At 17.6% G+C, this 19,422-nt stretch overlaps 6 protein-coding genes across 6 annotated transcripts; 3 read left to right on the top strand and 3 right to left on the bottom strand.

The window, feature by feature from the left end:
• Positions 1-411: 411 nt before the first annotated feature.
• Positions 412-6,071, bottom strand: LOC100578271 (uncharacterized protein PF11_0213). Its single transcript, XM_026446315.1, has 11 exons — positions 5,858-6,071; positions 4,349-4,908; positions 4,039-4,246; positions 3,782-3,972; positions 3,607-3,705; positions 1,768-3,534; positions 1,470-1,719; positions 1,161-1,390; positions 835-1,067; positions 507-750; positions 412-432 (listed from the first exon to the last, which is right to left on the bottom strand). Exons 2-11 carry the CDS (start codon positions 4,862-4,864, stop codon positions 412-414), a joined length of 3,759 nt encoding a protein of 1,252 aa, XP_026302100.1. The 5' UTR covers positions 4,865-4,908; positions 5,858-6,071.
• A 900-nt stretch (positions 6,072-6,971) lies between these two features.
• On the top strand, positions 6,972-8,218 carry LOC412449 (caltractin). Its single transcript, XM_395906.6, has 3 exons — positions 6,972-7,193; positions 7,353-7,582; positions 7,674-8,218. Exons 2-3 carry the CDS (start codon positions 7,580-7,582, stop codon positions 8,181-8,183), a joined length of 513 nt encoding a protein of 170 aa, XP_395906.3. The 5' UTR covers positions 6,972-7,193; positions 7,353-7,579; the 3' UTR covers positions 8,184-8,218.
• Positions 8,219-8,534: 316 nt separating this feature from the next.
• Positions 8,535-10,924, bottom strand: LOC551606 (exosome complex component RRP43). The gene is made up of 7 exons (XM_623997.6): positions 10,800-10,924; positions 10,389-10,425; positions 10,167-10,304; positions 9,717-10,011; positions 9,517-9,637; positions 9,316-9,419; positions 8,535-8,707 (listed from the first exon to the last, which is right to left on the bottom strand). Exons 1-7 carry the CDS (start codon positions 10,814-10,816, stop codon positions 8,574-8,576), a joined length of 846 nt encoding a protein of 281 aa, XP_624000.1. The 5' UTR covers positions 10,817-10,924; the 3' UTR covers positions 8,535-8,573.
• A 575-nt stretch (positions 10,925-11,499) lies between these two features.
• On the bottom strand, positions 11,500-14,368 carry LOC551633 (pleckstrin homology domain-containing family F member 2). The gene is made up of 8 exons (XM_026445050.1): positions 14,300-14,368; positions 13,913-13,977; positions 13,597-13,734; positions 13,369-13,432; positions 12,849-12,974; positions 12,673-12,779; positions 12,314-12,574; positions 11,500-12,231 (listed from the first exon to the last, which is right to left on the bottom strand). Exons 1-8 carry the CDS (start codon positions 14,355-14,357, stop codon positions 12,202-12,204), a joined length of 849 nt encoding a protein of 282 aa, XP_026300835.1. The 5' UTR covers positions 14,358-14,368; the 3' UTR covers positions 11,500-12,201.
• A 353-nt stretch (positions 14,369-14,721) lies between these two features.
• On the top strand, positions 14,722-15,691 carry LOC725572 (ribonuclease kappa-B). The gene is made up of 2 exons (XM_001120479.4): positions 14,722-14,891; positions 15,249-15,691. The coding sequence occupies exons 1-2, from the start codon at positions 14,823-14,825 to the stop codon at positions 15,468-15,470; spliced, it is 291 nt and encodes a 96-aa protein (XP_001120479.1). The 5' UTR covers positions 14,722-14,822; the 3' UTR covers positions 15,471-15,691.
• Positions 15,692-16,514: 823 nt separating this feature from the next.
• LOC551665 (major facilitator superfamily domain-containing protein 12) lies at positions 16,515-18,616 on the top strand. Its single transcript, XM_624054.6, has 7 exons — positions 16,515-16,841; positions 16,925-17,132; positions 17,212-17,420; positions 17,556-17,915; positions 17,986-18,136; positions 18,214-18,332; positions 18,405-18,616. The coding sequence occupies exons 1-7, from the start codon at positions 16,538-16,540 to the stop codon at positions 18,512-18,514; spliced, it is 1,461 nt and encodes a 486-aa protein (XP_624057.3). The 5' UTR covers positions 16,515-16,537; the 3' UTR covers positions 18,515-18,616.
• Positions 18,617-19,422: the final 806 nt, after the last annotated feature.

Below are 19,422 nucleotides of genomic sequence, written 5' to 3'. Positions count from 1 at the left end.
TCATTTTTTTCTTCAAATAGAACATAGTTCATTATATCATATAAGAAAAAATATGGAACAATAAGTTAATGATTGTTAAAAATTTTGTAAATTTTTACATAATTTTTTCAAAAAATATTTATATTAATAAATTAAGAAATTGAAAGAAACATATATATATATATATATATATATATATATATATATATATATATATATATATTATGAATGTACAGATTTATATTTTATTTTAATAATATATATTAATAATTTATATTAATTTCAATAACATAACATGTTAACATATTTTTTTAATAATTTTATTTCTTTAATATACACTTCAATATATTTTAATTACATGTTCAAATTATATATATAAATATGTATATATTTTCATTTAATAATATATTATTTTTATTCTTATTTCATTTTCTAAACATAAAATGTAATACACTGAAAAATGCAATTTTATTATATTAAAATATTTTTAATATTTTATATTTTATTTAAAAAAAATAGAAAATTACCTGTTCATCTAAAAAGTTCATGAGAGTATTCATTTTGCATTTGAAACCTTCTGTTTTTAACATAGAATATAAAGTATTAATACATATTGGTTCATACATTAAAATTTTATTATGTAATTCTGTTTTAATAGAAAGAATTTTTAAAAACATATCTTTAATGTTTGTATTATCAATTATTGAAGTGAGTTCAGATTCATTTAATTTTTCTTTATTAATTATATTTAATGATAATTCTTTATTTGTACTGTTAATATTATAAAACTTATATTAATTTATGAAAATATTTTAAAATTTGAATAATAAACTCAATACTACAAATATAACATACTATTCCTGGGATAGCCCTAATTGATATTCATAATTATCAATACAATCAATATCTTTTCTATTATATATTTTTTTCATCGGAGGTTCATCATCTTCACTAGTACTTATTACCACTTTAGATTCTACACTTTTTGATGTACAAATTGTTGGATGTAATTCATCATAAATATATGTTAATAATTTTATAGCTCTTTTTCGTTTCTGTATTTTTAATCCATATTTATTTAATTCTGTCTAAAATAAAATTAATAAAGTAAAATAAGTATTAAAAAATAAGTAAATAAAATATTAAAAATATAATCTATAATAAAATAATTCTTAACTTACTTGAAGTTCACTTGTTTTCATGTCATTATAATTAGGAGGAGGTGTAACACTATCTCTAATAATTTCATGTGTAGTTGTTTCTTTTTTATGATTACATGTACAGACTTGAAAATTATCATAAGATTTAATTATATTATTCTTAATATCTTTTGTATTAATATATAAACTTGTTTCTGATCTTGATTTCTTTTGAAATTTTCTATTAGATTTTCTTGTAGTTAATAATTTTTCTCTGTTTTGTTCTGGAAAAAAGTTATTAATAGTAATTAATTTATTATTTTAATTGTTGCAATGAATATCATTTTTTACCTAATTGATTTATTTCTTTGGCAAACAATGAAGTATCAATATTATCATCATTATTATCAATATAAATATTTGCTAAGTAAACATCATTTTCAAAAACTTGGCTATTGTCTTTAGAATTTTCACTACATGGAATATTTTTATTTTTCTTGTTTTTTTCATATGCATACATATTTAAATTTTCATCATCCAATTCGGAACTAGAAGATATTAATATAGAGGATTCAATTGAATTATATTTATTTATATTTGATTCTATTGACGAATTTTTTTCAATTGCTTGTAAATCTATATTATTTTCTTGATTTAATTTTAATTCTGAATTTTTCTTATTGTTTGATAGTGAAATATCATTATCTATATTATTCTTTTCTTCATATACACATATTACATTGTTTTTTATATTATTTTTTAATATAGATTCCTTTACAAAATTCCGATATTTTACTATACTATTATTTTCATGTTTTTCTTTGTATTTTGAGTACATAGATATTTCATTTTCATTTGTATCTGAAAATGTATTATTTTCATTTTCTAAATTTTCTGAACTTTTCATATTTTCTTGATGAATCTTTAATGAATCTTTAGATGTGAAATATATTTTTTCATTTTCAAGATTACATATATTACTTATATTTTCATTCAATGAATTATTTTTATATTTTTCCATATTAGATTCTGATGAATTTATCATATTATCTATCAATTCATGATTAAAAGACATATTTGCATCATTTTTTTCATATATTTTTATATCTACTTTTGAATTTTTATCATAATCTGATATATCAATTAAAATATCTTTTTTTGCTTTATATTTTTTTTCTGTAATAGTGTTTATTTGAGATATACAATATTCAGAAGAATCATTCTGTCTTATATTAAATGGATTTCTATATTTTTTATAATTTGTTGATAATACTGAATCTTCAGAGTTTACATCAAGATCTGCATTTTCTCTTTGAATTTGTTCAATAAATAAACTAAGATTACTTTTCAATTTTTGTATATTACAATTTTTATTATTTGGAGTACTAAAAGACTGGATATTTGGCAGTAAGTTTATATTTTCTTTAGTATTTTTAAACATTCCAATATTTTCAGATGTAGAAGAATTGATAGTATTGATCAATTGATTAACTGAATCATATATACTAGAATTTTCATTATTTTTTGTTTTTTCACTATCTATAATTTTATTAACATATTTTGTTTTTTTAGTTTGTATTGTATCATCAAATAAATCAGGAGATATGTTAGAATTCTGAATTGTATTTGTATCATTTAAACAATTAATTGTTTTTTGTGATAATTCATCTGTACATTTATCATTCTTTAATTCAATTTTAAATTTTGATTTATCTATAATGTATTTTTCTAAACATTTCTTATTTAATTTTTTATCATCATTAAATTTATGATCTTTAATTTCATTGATTGAATTTAATATTTCATCATTAGTTAATTTTAAATTATCTTTTTTCTTAGAAATATGTTCTTGCTCTTTATTGTCCATTTGATTTTTTATTTTAATTTGTCTTTTTTCTAAAAAAACAAATAATTCTTTTACTTTATACTTTCTTGCTAAATCTCTTAAAAATGAATAATTCTTTAAATCATCTAAAATATTTGAATACTTTTCTATAATACCACAATAAATAAATTCTAAAAATGCTAAAGCAATATTATAAGATACATCTATCCAAGAAATTTTTTCCTTAATGTTAGTAAATAATAAAGTATCATTAGATGTAACATCAAGTAGTATATTTGAACACTGAATATGTAGAACTAATTTATGTGCCCAAATATATTTATCATTTTTAACAAATATTATTATATCACTTGTAGAACTATCATTTAATGAATCACCCCACTTTGTTATTACTGTATTAATAAATTGCATATTTTGACAATTTTCGCATTTTTCATTTATACAATGTATTTTTTTATGTGATATTTCATATATTTTTTCATTATTACAAAATTCAGTAGAATTTTGATTTGATTCCACATGATTATATACATTACATGTATTTGCAAAATCTAAAATCATTTCTTCTTCCTATATATTATACAATATAAATATAATTTCTGAAAATTTAATATTAATAAATTTAATATTTATTTTACTTACTCTTTGTTTTTTTCCTAAAGTTATATATTGTGATAAATTTGATACATAAAAATTGTTTTGATTTAGAGATAATTTTGCTTTATTCCATAATTTTTCTTCCTTAAAATTATAATAAGAAACAATAAGAAACAAATAAATACTTACATTGCAAAAATATAATTATGTAATAATATACCTTATTAAGAAGTTCTTGAAGTAAATAACTTTTTAAATTAGTTTTTTTTTCAATTATATAATTACATTTAATTTTTTGATTTTGAGTAATTGGTTCATCTCCCATTAAAATTTCAGAAATTCTTTCAGTTAAAATATGATTTCTTTCTTTTTCAGAACGTGTTTGAAGTAAAGTTATTTCATTATTCTTTCCTATTAAAAAATTTTAGTAAGAAAATTAAAGTTTAAGAGAAAAATATATATTTTAATTTAATATACTCTTTTTATTTTTTATTAATGATGGAGGTTTGCTGTTTATGAATCCAAATTTTTCCAACTGACTTTCAGATTTATTTGCTTCTAATATAAATTGATTTAATACTTTAGGTAATTTTTCAATTTCATTTATTTTATCAAGTTCTTCCGCTTCTTGAAGAGATTTTGATAATGCTAAGGCAAGTTGAAAATCAGTTTCTTCGTATGAAGTCTAAGAATTTAAAAATATTTATAATATAAAATATAAAAATTATCTATATATGTATATAATTTTTTTAAATAATGATAATATTTAATATAAAAAAATACATACTCTATATGACATTGATTTTTTTTTATTTTGTACTATAGGTGCAACAAGCAAACCTAGTGATTTTCTTTCATCTTCTTGACGTTTTTGAAGCTCTATAGCATCTAATAATTTCTTTGTAGAAATATTATTTTTATATGCACAAATTTTCATATGTAATGCACGAGAATTAAGATCCTTAAATGTTTTAAAACATAAAGGACATACTAGAGCCACTTTTACGTCACTATTAGAATTTTTACTATTACAATTATTTTCAAATTTAAAAAATGATGATTCTATAAAAGATTGTGATTCTTGCAAATTTCTTTTCTTTTCTTGTTCTTTTTTTTTTTTGTTGTCTCTTTGACTTTTGATAAAATTTTTAAATTTTATATTTGTCTTTTTCTTTTGTTCTCCATTGAAATAATTAAATTCAGTTAATTTTGTTTTAGAAAATTGTTTTGGACTTTTAAAATCTAATATACTATCATTTTCAGTTGTAGATGTATGATATAAAATTTTGTTTTCTTCATTCATTTTTTAAAAAATAATATATATTATATTTTATCTTCTTAAATATACTGTAATAAAAATATGAAATAAATATAAAATTAATTTTTTATTTTTATGTTATTTAATGTTGTATATAATAATATTTTTTATATTAAATTAATTATTTTATATTAAAAATTAAAAAATATAATACAATAATATTTATTAAATATTTCAATATTTTGCATAATTATTTATTTTATATGTATTATTTACAACATTATTAATTAAATATAAATGTTTATTATAATATTATTAATTAAAATGTTTGATATTTATATTAATAAATATAAACAATGCACATTTCTATATTATTTTTAATTAATTGTTTATTGTATAATTGTTTATTTTATAAACTTATTTTATAAACTAATTAGATTAAAATTTAATTCAATTTTTTAATGTACAACTACTCAACATTTTAATGTACAAATTAATAAACTACAAATTAATTAATTATTGGTTTCAGATAAAGATGATGTATTAGTCTCAATAATTTCGTTTTTATTTTTTTCTAATATATATTTAACAACATTCTGGAACATGGGTTGATTCCAAAAATATTTTGTTTTCTCATATTGATCAAATAAAGTTTGTTCTTTAGGTTTATTAAGTTCATCAAGTTCAACAATAAATTTATATTTCTTCTCAATAAAATCACTGCAATAAATATATATATATATTATAAATATATTTTTTATATATTCAATATTCAATATTAAATATATTACTATATATTTAAAAATTATAATATCTTCTGGATCATTAAAATTTGTTGATTTAATTTTAGTAAATATATAATAGCCATTTTAGTAAATATATAATAAGGTTAAATTGTAATTGTTCTTTAAACTACGAATATTACAATTGAACGTATATATTATTTCATATAATTTAATTTTTACGTAATATTTTAAATTTAAAAAAAAATTTAATATATAAATTTAAATATTTAATATGCAAAATCTATATACTTACGTTAACAATGAAAGACCTACAAACGGAACAAGAATTTTCGTTAAACTTGTAATTATAAATACTGTACCAGCCGGAGTACCAGCAAAAGTTCGAAATTGTTTTTTTTTTAGAACTATTGGTTCAAACATTATTCAAATATTATTATATTAAAGTATGATAACGTATAAAATATTTTTTTATAACTATACTTCTTGTTATAATTTTATATTGTACAGTGTTGCCAATAATAAAATATGTGTAATTTAAAATATGTATACACATGAAAAAATTTTAATAAGGAAATATTTAAATAAAAAAAATATATTTATTTAGTTATTATAATAATAATTAAATAATAATAATAAATTATATTAATCTTTATGTAAAAATATTTTAATTCTTTTTAATTTTTTAATTTTTAAAACCATTTATTAATTTAAAGCAAATATGATATTTCACCATTGCTCATATTATTGTAATTGATTGAATTTTCAATCTAGTAACATAATATATATATAATTTTCATCATATTTATATTTATTTTATTAATAATATTTTTTGATTAACATATGTTTATGGCAAGTTTATATCGAAATAATTTATAAAATTTTAAACAATAAATTTATTGCTATCAAAATCAAATTCGCAATAAAATGTTTTTATAATGACTTAATTTCTTACTACGCTATTTAAAGAATATCATTAAGCAATAATATTATTTCTCAATACATATATATTATATATATATAATATATATATATATTTTATATACTGATGATTATTATATAATATACATAAAAAATTAATGCGATTTGATATTATATGAAATAAAAAAATATTTGATATTTATATGAAATAAAAATGCAAATATTATGCAATGAAACTGCAACATAACAAAAAAAAAATCATATATATATTATATATTATATAAATGTATGTATAAATATATTTTTAAATATATAAATTATACTTTCTATTGTTTTTTTTACAAAATAAATCTTCGAATAGTTGAATTCCTTGGTTTAATAATTTATTATTAGTAGAATAATATTTCTTTTAATGAATTCAGTGATTGAAAACAAATAATTAAATTATATAATAAATTATCAATTGATCAGTTATTAATTGTTGATCAAATATCAATATTACAATTTGTCATCGTTTATTAGTTTTATCTTTTGACTATACTTGGATTTTATCAATATTACTGTCATTAACTGAGATAATCATCAATATTGATTATCGAGTTTACAGTTTAAAAAGAGTTCTTAAACAGTAATTGAAATCAATTTGTATTATTATGTAAAAAGCTTCAGTACTCACCGATGTTAACTTTTGTTTGAATTTTCATGAAAATGTAATTTAAATTTTTTTAATATTTAATATTATTTAAATATTTTATTTATATTTATATTAGTGATAAATATCATTAATATAACAACAATAGAACAAATTTAAAAAAAAGTAATTTTCTATTTTATATTTCAATTTTGTGAATCAAGATTGGTTTTTCTAGGATTCAATCACGTGGCTTTGTTTATATCCGGTAACTTAATTGAATAAAATATAAATATTTATTGTAGAAAATTGTTATTTAATTAAAATGTTTTTCAATATATATAATGAAAATATGAAAATAAAAAAATTTTAAAATAATTAGTAGTTATATAAGAATCAAGAAAATTTTATAAAATATAAAAATATTACTGAATTTTATTTTTTATCTTTGATTAATTTTTAAATATGGTATGTATCACATTTATTTTAATAATTATCATTTATTTTAATAATTTTTATATTTTTGAAAATCTTATAAAAATTATTAATTGTATATAAGGCTTCTACTTCTAAGAGACAAACTGCAATTGGAATTAGAAAAAAAGGTGTACCGAAATTGGAATTGACTGCTGAACAAAAAAATGATATAAAAGAAGCATTTGATTTATTTGATCCAGATGGCACTGGAAGGATAGCTACCAAAGAACTTAAAGTGGCCATTAGAGCTCTTGGGATTGAACCAAAGAAAGAAGAAATAAAAAGACTTATAGCTGATGTTGATCCAGATGGTCTTGGTACATTATCATTTGAAGAATTTCTAAACTTAATGTCTACAAAAATGTTAGAAAAAGATACAAAAGAAGAAGTTTTAAAAGCATTTCGCCTTTTTGATGATGATAACACAGGAAAAATATCTTTCAAAAATTTAAAACGAGTTGCTCGAGAATTAGGAGAAAATCTTACAGATGAAGAATTGCAAGAAATGATTGATGAAGCAGATAAAGATGGTGATGGAGAAGTTTCCCAAGAAGAATTTTTACGTATTATGAAAAAAACTAATTTATATTAATATTTTATAATTTATTCTTAAATTATTTAAAAATTATTTCTATGTAAGTTATATGATTTATATAAAAATACTATAAATTACTATTTGTATTATAAGTTATTATATTATAAATTTACATTAAATTTATATATATTCTACAATTTATTTATTTTAAATAATAGTATATAATATCAGCTATAAGATAATTAAAAAATAAATTTTTATATAATGCAATAATGTATATAATAAAATATATATATATATTATATAATAATATAATATATACAATAATTATAAATAATTGATTTGTATTAAAAATATGGAAATATTGACAAAAATATTTATTATTTTGTTAATAAACATAATAATATAATTAATATAATAAGATATTTTATTATATTTCAAAATTTTTTACAAGTTTCCATTTAAAACTTCTTGTTTCATTGTTGATATAGCAGAATCAATTAATGATCTTACCAATTCTGCTCTTTTTTTAGATTTAATTAAGCTTTTTAAAAATATATCTTGTGAAATTGGAATTCCACCTAAATAAAGAATATAAATTATTTTAATTAAATGTAATAAAATGTTAAATTTCATTTAGCTCTATTTTATAAAATCAAAAATTATACACATTAAAATTTATTATTATTTTATAAATTAAATATGTAATATTTTATGAGTTAATTTGATTTCATTTAACATGATTTCATTTAATCTATCTAATCAAATGAAAAATCAAAATGATTTATTTATATATTTGTTTATTTTTATTGATATTTGGTAATCAATGAACATGATAATGGATTGCAAATGAAATTTAAATTATATAATTTATATAATTTTCCAAATATAAAATAATCTAAGAAAAAATGAAAACAAAAATATCCTCTAAACATTAAATTTACTTAAATTTAACATCAAATAATTCAAAATATATAATTTTGAATAGATATAATTTTTGATTTTACAGATTTTTGAAATTAATTTAATTGTTATTTTTTAATTTTATTTATCAAATACTAAACCCAAAATATAAAAATTATTAAAAATTTTGAGTGTAAAAAAATTTATTCTTTATTTTAAATATATAATTATGTATAATTATATATTTAATATATAATTTAACATATAAAAAAATATAAAAATATACCAGGTTTATGTATGCAACAAATTTTTTCTTCATTCATTACAATCGTCAATTTTCCTAAGCATAAACTTTCTTCATCATCAGTAGGATCAGCTATCAATAATTGACTAAAAGCATTAATTTATTAAATAAATATAAAAATAATATATTACAATTTTGATTATCCATTATATTTTAATGTTAAATTTCAAATTAAATACTTACTTATCAAATATTGCAAAAGTTATAGAAACTGGTAATGCTTTAATTGGAAATCTTATTCTTTTTGTAGAATTTATTGACACATGTCCAGTTTCTACATTATAAAATATTTCTGGTAAAGTTACTACAAAAAAATTAGATTATGTTAGGAAATATAAAAAGTAAATAAAAAAAATTATTAATTTAAATTATTTGAAACTAACAAGTATTAAGTGTAGCTGTTAATGCTCCAATACAAGCATCAATAATTGAACCATCGTAATTAATACATACAAGATCACAATATAAAACCCATACTAGTTTTCCTTTATAAACACAAAGTTCTTTTAAATCAATGGCTGCTGAATTTCTTAAAATATTTTCTACTAATTTTGTGATAACTTGTGCCTGATCACTTGGTGGACCTGGTCGAAATTTAGGAGAACATAATGGAGGAAGTTCAATATTTGGCACAATATAACCACATTCTGGAGATTCTGCTTTAGGTACTGCTAATTCCTATATTAAATTTATAATTATTTAATTAGTAAAAATAATGAATTTTTATCTTGAAAAAATAAAGATTTAAATTTTTACATAATCTTATACTTTTGATTTTATGCTTTTAACATTAATTTTTTAATAAAAATATAAACAAAATGATATTTACTTACACTTTTAATTCCACATACAATTGTTGTATTACCAATTTTGAATATAGCTGAGCTATCAGCATGAGTAATTGATGATATATTTACACTTATAGGACGAAAAGATAAAAATTGTCTGCCATCTGGACGAACATCTTGTGCCTTTACATTTTCAATTATTGTAAATATACTTATATATGTTTTTAATTTATATTAATACTTATATATATATATATATATACTTACCAAATGATCTTGCAAATATTTCACAGGATGGATAATTCTATAAATAATTTTTAATTAAATTTAATTATAAAATAAAAATATTAAAAATACTTTAAAATATTAAATTTTCTTAAAATTTTATTCAATTTTATTACTATTATTATTCTATTATATTATTGTATTATTTTATTCTAAAAATTTAAAACGATACATAGTTATCCCTATATAATAGAACATTATTTAAAAATAAATGTAAAAAGGTTATGTGAAATTAAATAACAGAGTGTAATATGTACAGAAAACTAATTATTTTTATGAATAAATTTAGAATATTTTATATTTTATATTATATTCATCATATATAAAAATTATAAATATATATATTAAATTAATAAAAAAATATATAATATGATATAAAAGATAGATACTAACTTATACTGTGAATCCATAACAGAAACTCTTAATATAATTAAAATTTATATTTTCATATTTTATATATTTTTATATTTTTAATCTTCAATTACTACTATGAATAGAATAATTTTTTTTTAAATAAAAATTATTTTTTGAATTAAAAAAATAAGAATCATATGTACAAAATATTAATATATTTATAAATCTTTGGAGAATCGATTTTGAAGGTCAAAATAAATACGAAAATGCCGGTTAAGATGTATTTAACATTCATTTATAAAGCTTATTAAGTTACACGAAATTTAAGTTTTATTAGATGAAGAGAGATAAAGATAAAAATTAAAGATGATAATTAAAAAGATATAATTTTTTTATTTTATCTTTATATAACGCAAATTTCAATTGTTTATAATTTAATTAAACAAATATATTTTAAGGAATTTTATATATCAACTTTTATATTTTTTTTTGAGATCTGGAATCGAAAATTACTCAAAAATGTTCCACGAATATATTAACGAATATATATATTTATTATATTAATAAAAATTTTTGATAAAATATTATAACTTTTTCTTTTTAAGTTTCATAATAAAAAATACTTATCTTGAAATTTTTAATTCCTTTTATTTAATCTATTATTTATCCTTATCTGGTGCAATATATCATTTATCATTTTAAATTCAAAAAAGTGATTAATCAATAAATTATTTTTTGATTAAATATAATTAAATTTATTTTATTTTACGATATAATATTTTATAAAGATTTCGTTTAATTTTATAATACAAGTAATTAAACTGAATTTTGATTTTATATTATATGTATTTATATGTTTAAAATTTATTATATATAATGTACTTTTTCTAAAATTAACATTATCTGCTTACAAACAGTAGAAAAGACAAATGTTTCATTAAGAAAGGCACAATGTGGCATATATTCATAAAATATCATATCAACGAAAATTAGATAAAATAGAATCTAATAAGAATATATATCGAAATACTTCAGTATAACAAGACGATATAAGTATAAATGGTCAAAATTTCATGAATTCTTTTTACAAAATATAGAGTTAAAAAAATAGTAATCTTCTATCTTTTAATTTTTTTGTAAATATTAAAATAATATATTATTTAATTCTTAATGTCAATGATATCTTCAAAGTTATTCATATAAATTAGATATACATATTAAAACATTAAATTTCAAAATTTAATACAAAATTATTTGAATTCTTTATATACAGATATGTTTCTTAATTCTTTGCATAAATATAATTTAAAAATAGTTTTAACAATCTTTAAATTACTATTAGTTATAATATTATTGACAATTTGAAGTTATCAACTTTTAAAAATATAGTTCTGAATATGTTCTTATTCATATTGCTGTTCAATATAAAATGTAGTTAACTTCATCGGGCAAGCGTAGAATAAAATTTAGGCTATAACAAAAAAGATATATAACAAACTATTAAAAATTTGATAAATTTTTAATTATTATTAATATTGTATAAAATTGCTCACCTCATGATCGTGATTTTCTTCTTTGTTTCCATCATCATCATCACCAGAACTATCACCTCCTGAACTATCTGCTGAATTACGTTGTTGATCTTTATTATTTAAATTATCAACAGTAGATGGAGATGATGCTTTTACTTTACTGGCTGCATCATAACATTGTAGACAAACTCTAACTGCTTTTCCATTTCCTTGTCCAGGTAATAACAACTTTTTATTGCTACAAGGTCCACATACAACAGCTCCACATTGCCTACAATGATGCTGAAAATATTGACTCAATTATAAATATTTTATATTATTATAAATATTTAGAAAATATAATATTTAATGATATAAAAATAAAATTAATATGTATATACCCGTCTATTTAAGACTGTAAATTGTGTCTTATTACAATGCATACAAATTGTAGCTTCATTATCTGGTACCCAAACAGCTGCATGAACTTCAACTGGTTTTTTACCACCTATTAAAGAAATTCAAATTATAAACAAATTATAAAAATATTATATTATATAATTATAAAAATAATTACTTTTTCTTAATAAATCTTCAATACATTTTGTAATATGAGCCATCCATTCTTGTTTCTCTGTTGCAGTAGCAGCATAAACAGCAAATGACTTTGTTACTGTTTTTATGAGCCAGCCATTGCGATATTCTATAAATAATGATAAACTACTAAATTATTTTTATATTTATAATTATATATATTTGCAATATTGATTATATTTAATAAATAATAAATCCATATTTCAAAGAATAGTTTTAAAATTATTATAACAAAAATAACAAACTCTATAAAATAAAATACAAAATTTTATAGATATTATATAAATCATATTTGCATAATAATAAAATTAATTAATATCATTAATATTATTAATATAATAAAATTAATTAATATTAATTATGTTTCTTTTATATATCTTATAAATAATATATAAATATATATTCTATATATGTATATAATTATACAACTAATATTAAAATGTAATTACAAATTGATTTTAAATATGAAATGTAATTTAATCAATAATGAAAATATAACTTACGACCATCATCAATCAAAGATTCAAGTTTGACTTCTTCAAGTGGTATGATATGTTGTTTGTTGTACTGTTAACATATATAAATCTTTTTATTATGATATAACATACATTAAACTAACATATATTAATCTTTAATATTATATTAAATTATAATATTAATTATAAATTATATATAAATTAAATTAAATTAAAATTATATTTAATAATTCATAATAATTCATACATTTATACCTTTTTTTTATTCATTACAATATTTCCATAAACCAATATATCATTAAATAAAAAGAATTGTCTTGGTTTAGGCTTTTTCCTACACATTTTTGTTAACACACCTTCTCCAACTAAGACTCTTCCAGGTACTGCAAGTGGCTGTAATATATAATAAATTCATAATAAATTAAAAGATTTTATTTTTATATTTTAAACCTTGTTATACTTAACATTAAAGCATGCCAAATTAAATTATACATATCATACAATTAAATTTTTTGATAATATAAAATTGAATATTAAAGAAAAATTAAAAATTCTAATACATTAATTTTACCTGGCCAGAACTGCCAAAGCAGTTTTCAACCATAGCAATACGTCTGGCATTAGCCTCACTATTTACTGCAATACAATATAAAAAATAAATAATTTTTACTTACTTTTTATAATATACGATAAAAAATATAATTTATTAGAAAATAATTTATTTCTACTAAATTTTTTATATATTACGTATTTAAGTAAAAATTATAAACTTCTGAATTACACCGTTACTCGATGCAATTTAAAAATCATAGATTAAACAAATTATCAATTATCTAACTTAAGAATCAAAATATTTAGTATACATATTAAATTTATATATTAAAAATAAATTAAATTTGTCATGAGAAATATAACATTAAATGATAATTAAATAATAATAAATGAAATATAAACTAACCCAATCGGTCAACCATGGTCCTATGAATCAGGGCTGACAACAAGGAAGTATGAATCATGAATATGTTTAGTATTTATGTGTAATGTTAACACAGATTTATTTTATTTCTAATATTATAAAAACAATTAATATGTTTAAAAAATTATATAAAAATATATTGCTTAATGATATAATAATAGAAATAATATTACATATATATAGTTAGATAAATATTAATTATTATAAAATACAGAAAATAACAAAATTATATTGATTTTGAATTTATTTTGATTTCAAATTGTCAATTTTTCTTAATAATAATTAATATGTTAATAATTAGTAGCATAATAAAATATATTTTATCTTAATCAATATGTACCACAAATTTTCAAATACCGGATATAATCTTTCGAGATATCGATATCTACAATTTCTCATCAATAAGAATCATATGATTATTAAGGGTGTAGCAAATTACAAGTCTTGATAGACGTTTTTTTAGGTTACTTTATATAAACGATAATAAAAGATAACTTTACAAAAAATGAAGATATGTGGACCTAAATATGCCCTATGTGGCCTGATATTATCTGTTTGGGGTATATTTCAACTCGTAAGTTAAATATTGTTTTAATATAAAAATATATTTGAAAGAATTATAAAATTGAAAATATAAAAAATTTCACTAAGATTTTTATATATTTAATTCTCATTTTTTCTTAATTATAATTTTATTTGAAGGAAAAAAAATTGATTATACTCTGATTTAATGAAATTATTTTAATTATATTTTTATTTATAAATTTAATAAATTTATTAATTTATAAATAAATTAATAAATTTGTAAGAAATCTTCACACTTTAATTGAATCAATTCTATATTAAATATAAATAATTTTTTATATTAAATATAAAAAATTGATATCTTTATTTTTATAAAAATTTATAAAAAAATATATTTGTTTTTCAGCTCCTGATGGGAATATTCTTTTATACTAAAAGTGTAGCTTTAATAGAAGATGTTCCATTTGAAGCAAATATCAAAGATACTACAGAATTTTATGGTGCTGCAGATAGAGGTTATAAACAAAATGCATATAATTGTTGGATTGCAGCTTGTATCTATCTTCTTACATTATTACTTTCTGGACATCAATTTTATATAAATTCAAGATCATCTTTAAGTGTTTAAATCATATGATAAAATAAATGAAAACAATATATTTAAGTGTATAATATAATGTATTATAAATAAAATCATAGGAATATGCTAAATATAAATTTCAAGAATAGATTTTTTGAATTGCATTATACATTTAAGTTAAACAGAAAGTTAATCAGTTGTTATTTAAAATATATTTATTATATTAAAAAAACTGTTAAATATAAATATATAAAAATATATTAATATTATTGTTGAACTTATTTTTTAATATATATTTTATTTTTTTCTCTTTTTATTTATTAATATTATTAATATTATAAAAGTTTCAAATTTGTTTGTTATTTTATTATTGTACAATAGCTTGTAATTAATATAATAAAATTTCATGTTTATAGGATATAATAATTTTTTAAAATTTGTATTAGTTTTGATTTATATGAACTAATACATTAGTTTAATTATTGATTAGTTAATTATGATTCGGCAATGATATATATGTATATATATATATATGTATATATGAAAAAATTATTTTCGGATACTTAAATTTACATTGTAATCAAATTTAATGATATTAAAATAAAGAACTTAGATTTTAAACTGTTATATACATAATTTTAAAATATATTACTATATTATTTAGAAAGAATAAAAATCGCATAACGTACGTATATAAAATCATATACTATATATGATAAATCATAGACAATAATAGGTTATGTACCTATATAATAAATATTTTTTGATTAGTGACTACTATATAAACAATTGAAATTAATTATTGAATATATATACTTAAATTTACTAAAATACTTTATAATTTATAACTTTTATAATTATAATAATAAACAATAATAAAACAAATATTTTCCATCATATTAAAAATATACTCTATTATTTTATATATAATATTTTAATAAATTTTAAATATTATATATATAATAATTTATAATATTATAATAATAATTATATATATATATATTTGAATATATTATTAATTATATAATTATTATTGTATGAAATATTAAAATGTATTTTTTAAAATATATATAATTATATTTTTTATTACAGAATATTGTATTACATTAATTACAATGGAAAATGAACAAATTATAACTGAAGATTATAGTGAAATAATACAATATCTTCCTCTTTCTTTAAAGTTGTTATATGGAATAGGACATGTATTAAATGATATTTGTGCTTCTATATGGTTTACATATTTATTAGTTTTTTTTCATTTGGTATTAGGATTTAACCCAACATTAGCTGGAGTAATCTTATTTATTGGTCAAATAGCAGATGCTTTAGCTACTCCTTTTGTTGGTTTTTATTCTGATAAAAATAATGACTTTTGGTTATGTAAATATGGAAAAAGAAAAACATGGCATTTAATAGGTACATATATTTTATTAAATAAAAATATATAATTATTAAATAAAAATATTTATTATATATAATTTAATATATATAATTTTTAGGTACTTTATGTATATTATTTGCATTTCCTTTTATATTTTCTCGTTGTATTGGATGTGAAACAGCTCATGAATGGGCTCAATTAATTTATTATGCAGCATTTGTTATAATTTTTCAATTTGGTTGGGCTGCAGTACAAATATCTCATTTATCATTAGTTCCTGAATTTACATACATTGAATATGAAAGAACAGAACTCATCGCAATTAGGTATCTTTTAATTATTAAAAGAATTTTAAATTACATAAATAAATTATATGTTTTGAATAATTTTGAATATTTTATTTAGATATAGTTTCACAGTTCTTTCAAATGTTTTTGTTTATTGTATTACATGGGCAATATTACATATAACAAATTCTAAAGATTCTAATTCTCAAATTGGTCCTGATGATACAACAAAATTTCAAGAAGTTGTATTTATTGGAATTGGAATAGGAACTATAACTTCCTTTTTATTTCATATTTTTGTCAAAGAAAATCTTAATAATTCTAATGGTAAAAATAATTTTATATTTATATATTATATTATTATATATTATATATTATATATTATATATTATATATTATATTATATTATTTATTTAAAATTTAAAATTTATTATTTAATCTATTTTATTATATTCATTTTAGGTTTAATGAATAGAAGTTCAAGAACAATATCATTAATATTAAAAGATATTCAATTATATCAAGTAGCTTGTATATATATGTCTACTCGTTTGTTTATAAACTTATCACAAATTTATGTACCTTTGTATTTACATATATCATTAAATATGCCAGCTACATCTTTAGCTATAATTCCTTTAATAATGTATTTAAGTAGTTTTGTAATGTCTTTAATTATAGAAAGATTGAATACAAAACTAGGTAGAAAAATTTCATATTGTTTTGGAGTTGTATTAGGTGTATGTGCTTGTATTTGGATACAATTTGGTAATGATTTAACATACATAAGATATCAAATCTATCTAGTATTTTTAATATTAGGTATAATTATATAATTTTTTAAAATTCTTTAAATTGAATTTAAGAGAATAAATAATTTCTTTTATTGTAGGATCTGCTGGTTCTGTTATGTTAGTGACTAGTCTGGGTATTACTGCAGATTTTATAGGTCAAAACATAGATAATGGTGCATTTGTATATGGTATTATGAGTTTTACAGATAAACTTTGTAATGGTTTAGCAGTTATGCTTATTCAATATTTGTTAGTATGAAATTAATAAGATTTAAATTATTTAAGAAAGAAACAAAATAAAGCTAATATTTTTTTTATTTTCTCAGAAACTGTTGGGTTGATTGTAAAAATTACTACAGAGATGTTTTAGTTTATGTTTGTGGTATTTCTGCAATATTTGGCATGTTGATGATATTATGTATAAAATCATTTCATCATGGCACAAGTAAATATTTATTATAAAATATTCATAAAATTAATTATAATGATATTACAATATAAATATATATTGTTGCAGCATATAATACATTACATTCTGAACAAACTACAGAACATAATATATTTGTTACATCAACAACAATTGAGAATGAATCTGATAATTTATTACAACAAGAAAATATTACATAGTATAAAAAATAAGAATGCAATCTCATAATAATGAATTTAAAATAATAGAAAATTTTTTTATGTTAATAATTTGATAATAATAAAATAATAATATATCATAAATGTGATATTATATATTTAAAAAAGAATTATATTATTTTTTTATTTAATTTGATAGATATATATTATAGAATTAAATCATGAAATATTTAAATTGCATCAATTTCAGATAAGAAGCATTCAATTATGATTGATTTAAAAGTAAAAAAGATACCAATATAAAAAAATTGTATATATATATATATATATATATATATATATATATATATATATATTTTATAATACATATAGTATATTATAGTATATTTTTATTATAATATTTCTAAAAGTATTTCTATCAGCACAAAAATTATATATGTAATTATAATAATTTCAAAAAATGAAATTATTTTTTATTAAATAAAAATAAATTTAAAATAATATATTGATATATCTGAAAATAAAATTAAAAAATCTTTAACAATTACAATGACAATACTTCTTGTCTTATATATTTATATATCTAAAATATCTTTTTCATTGTTGTATTGAATTAAATATATAGTAAGTTAATAAGTAGAATGTAAATAAAAATTAAATTAATACAAATATATTTTTTAAACAAATATTATCTATATTTTGTATTTAAATGAAACCGAATTTTAAACTTTTTTTATTCTAAATACATATTATTATATTATTCTAAATAAATATTATATATATTATTTTAATATTTCTTTTATATTTTACTAATATATCAAATTAGTATTTTTTATTTTTTTTCTTTTTCTTTTCTTTTTGAGAAATTTTCTCTTCCAAATTTTTTCGATATTTTTTTTCACTTTGAAATATTTGTATATAGGTTCATTTCAATATTCTCAAATAAATAT

The sequence above is a fragment of the Apis mellifera genome, linkage group LG1, assembly GCF_003254395.2.
Source record: "Apis mellifera strain DH4 linkage group LG1, Amel_HAv3.1, whole genome shotgun sequence".
NCBI lineage: Eukaryota > Metazoa > Arthropoda > Insecta > Hymenoptera > Apidae > Apis > Apis mellifera.
This window is presented reverse-complemented; position numbering and strand designations above follow the sequence as displayed.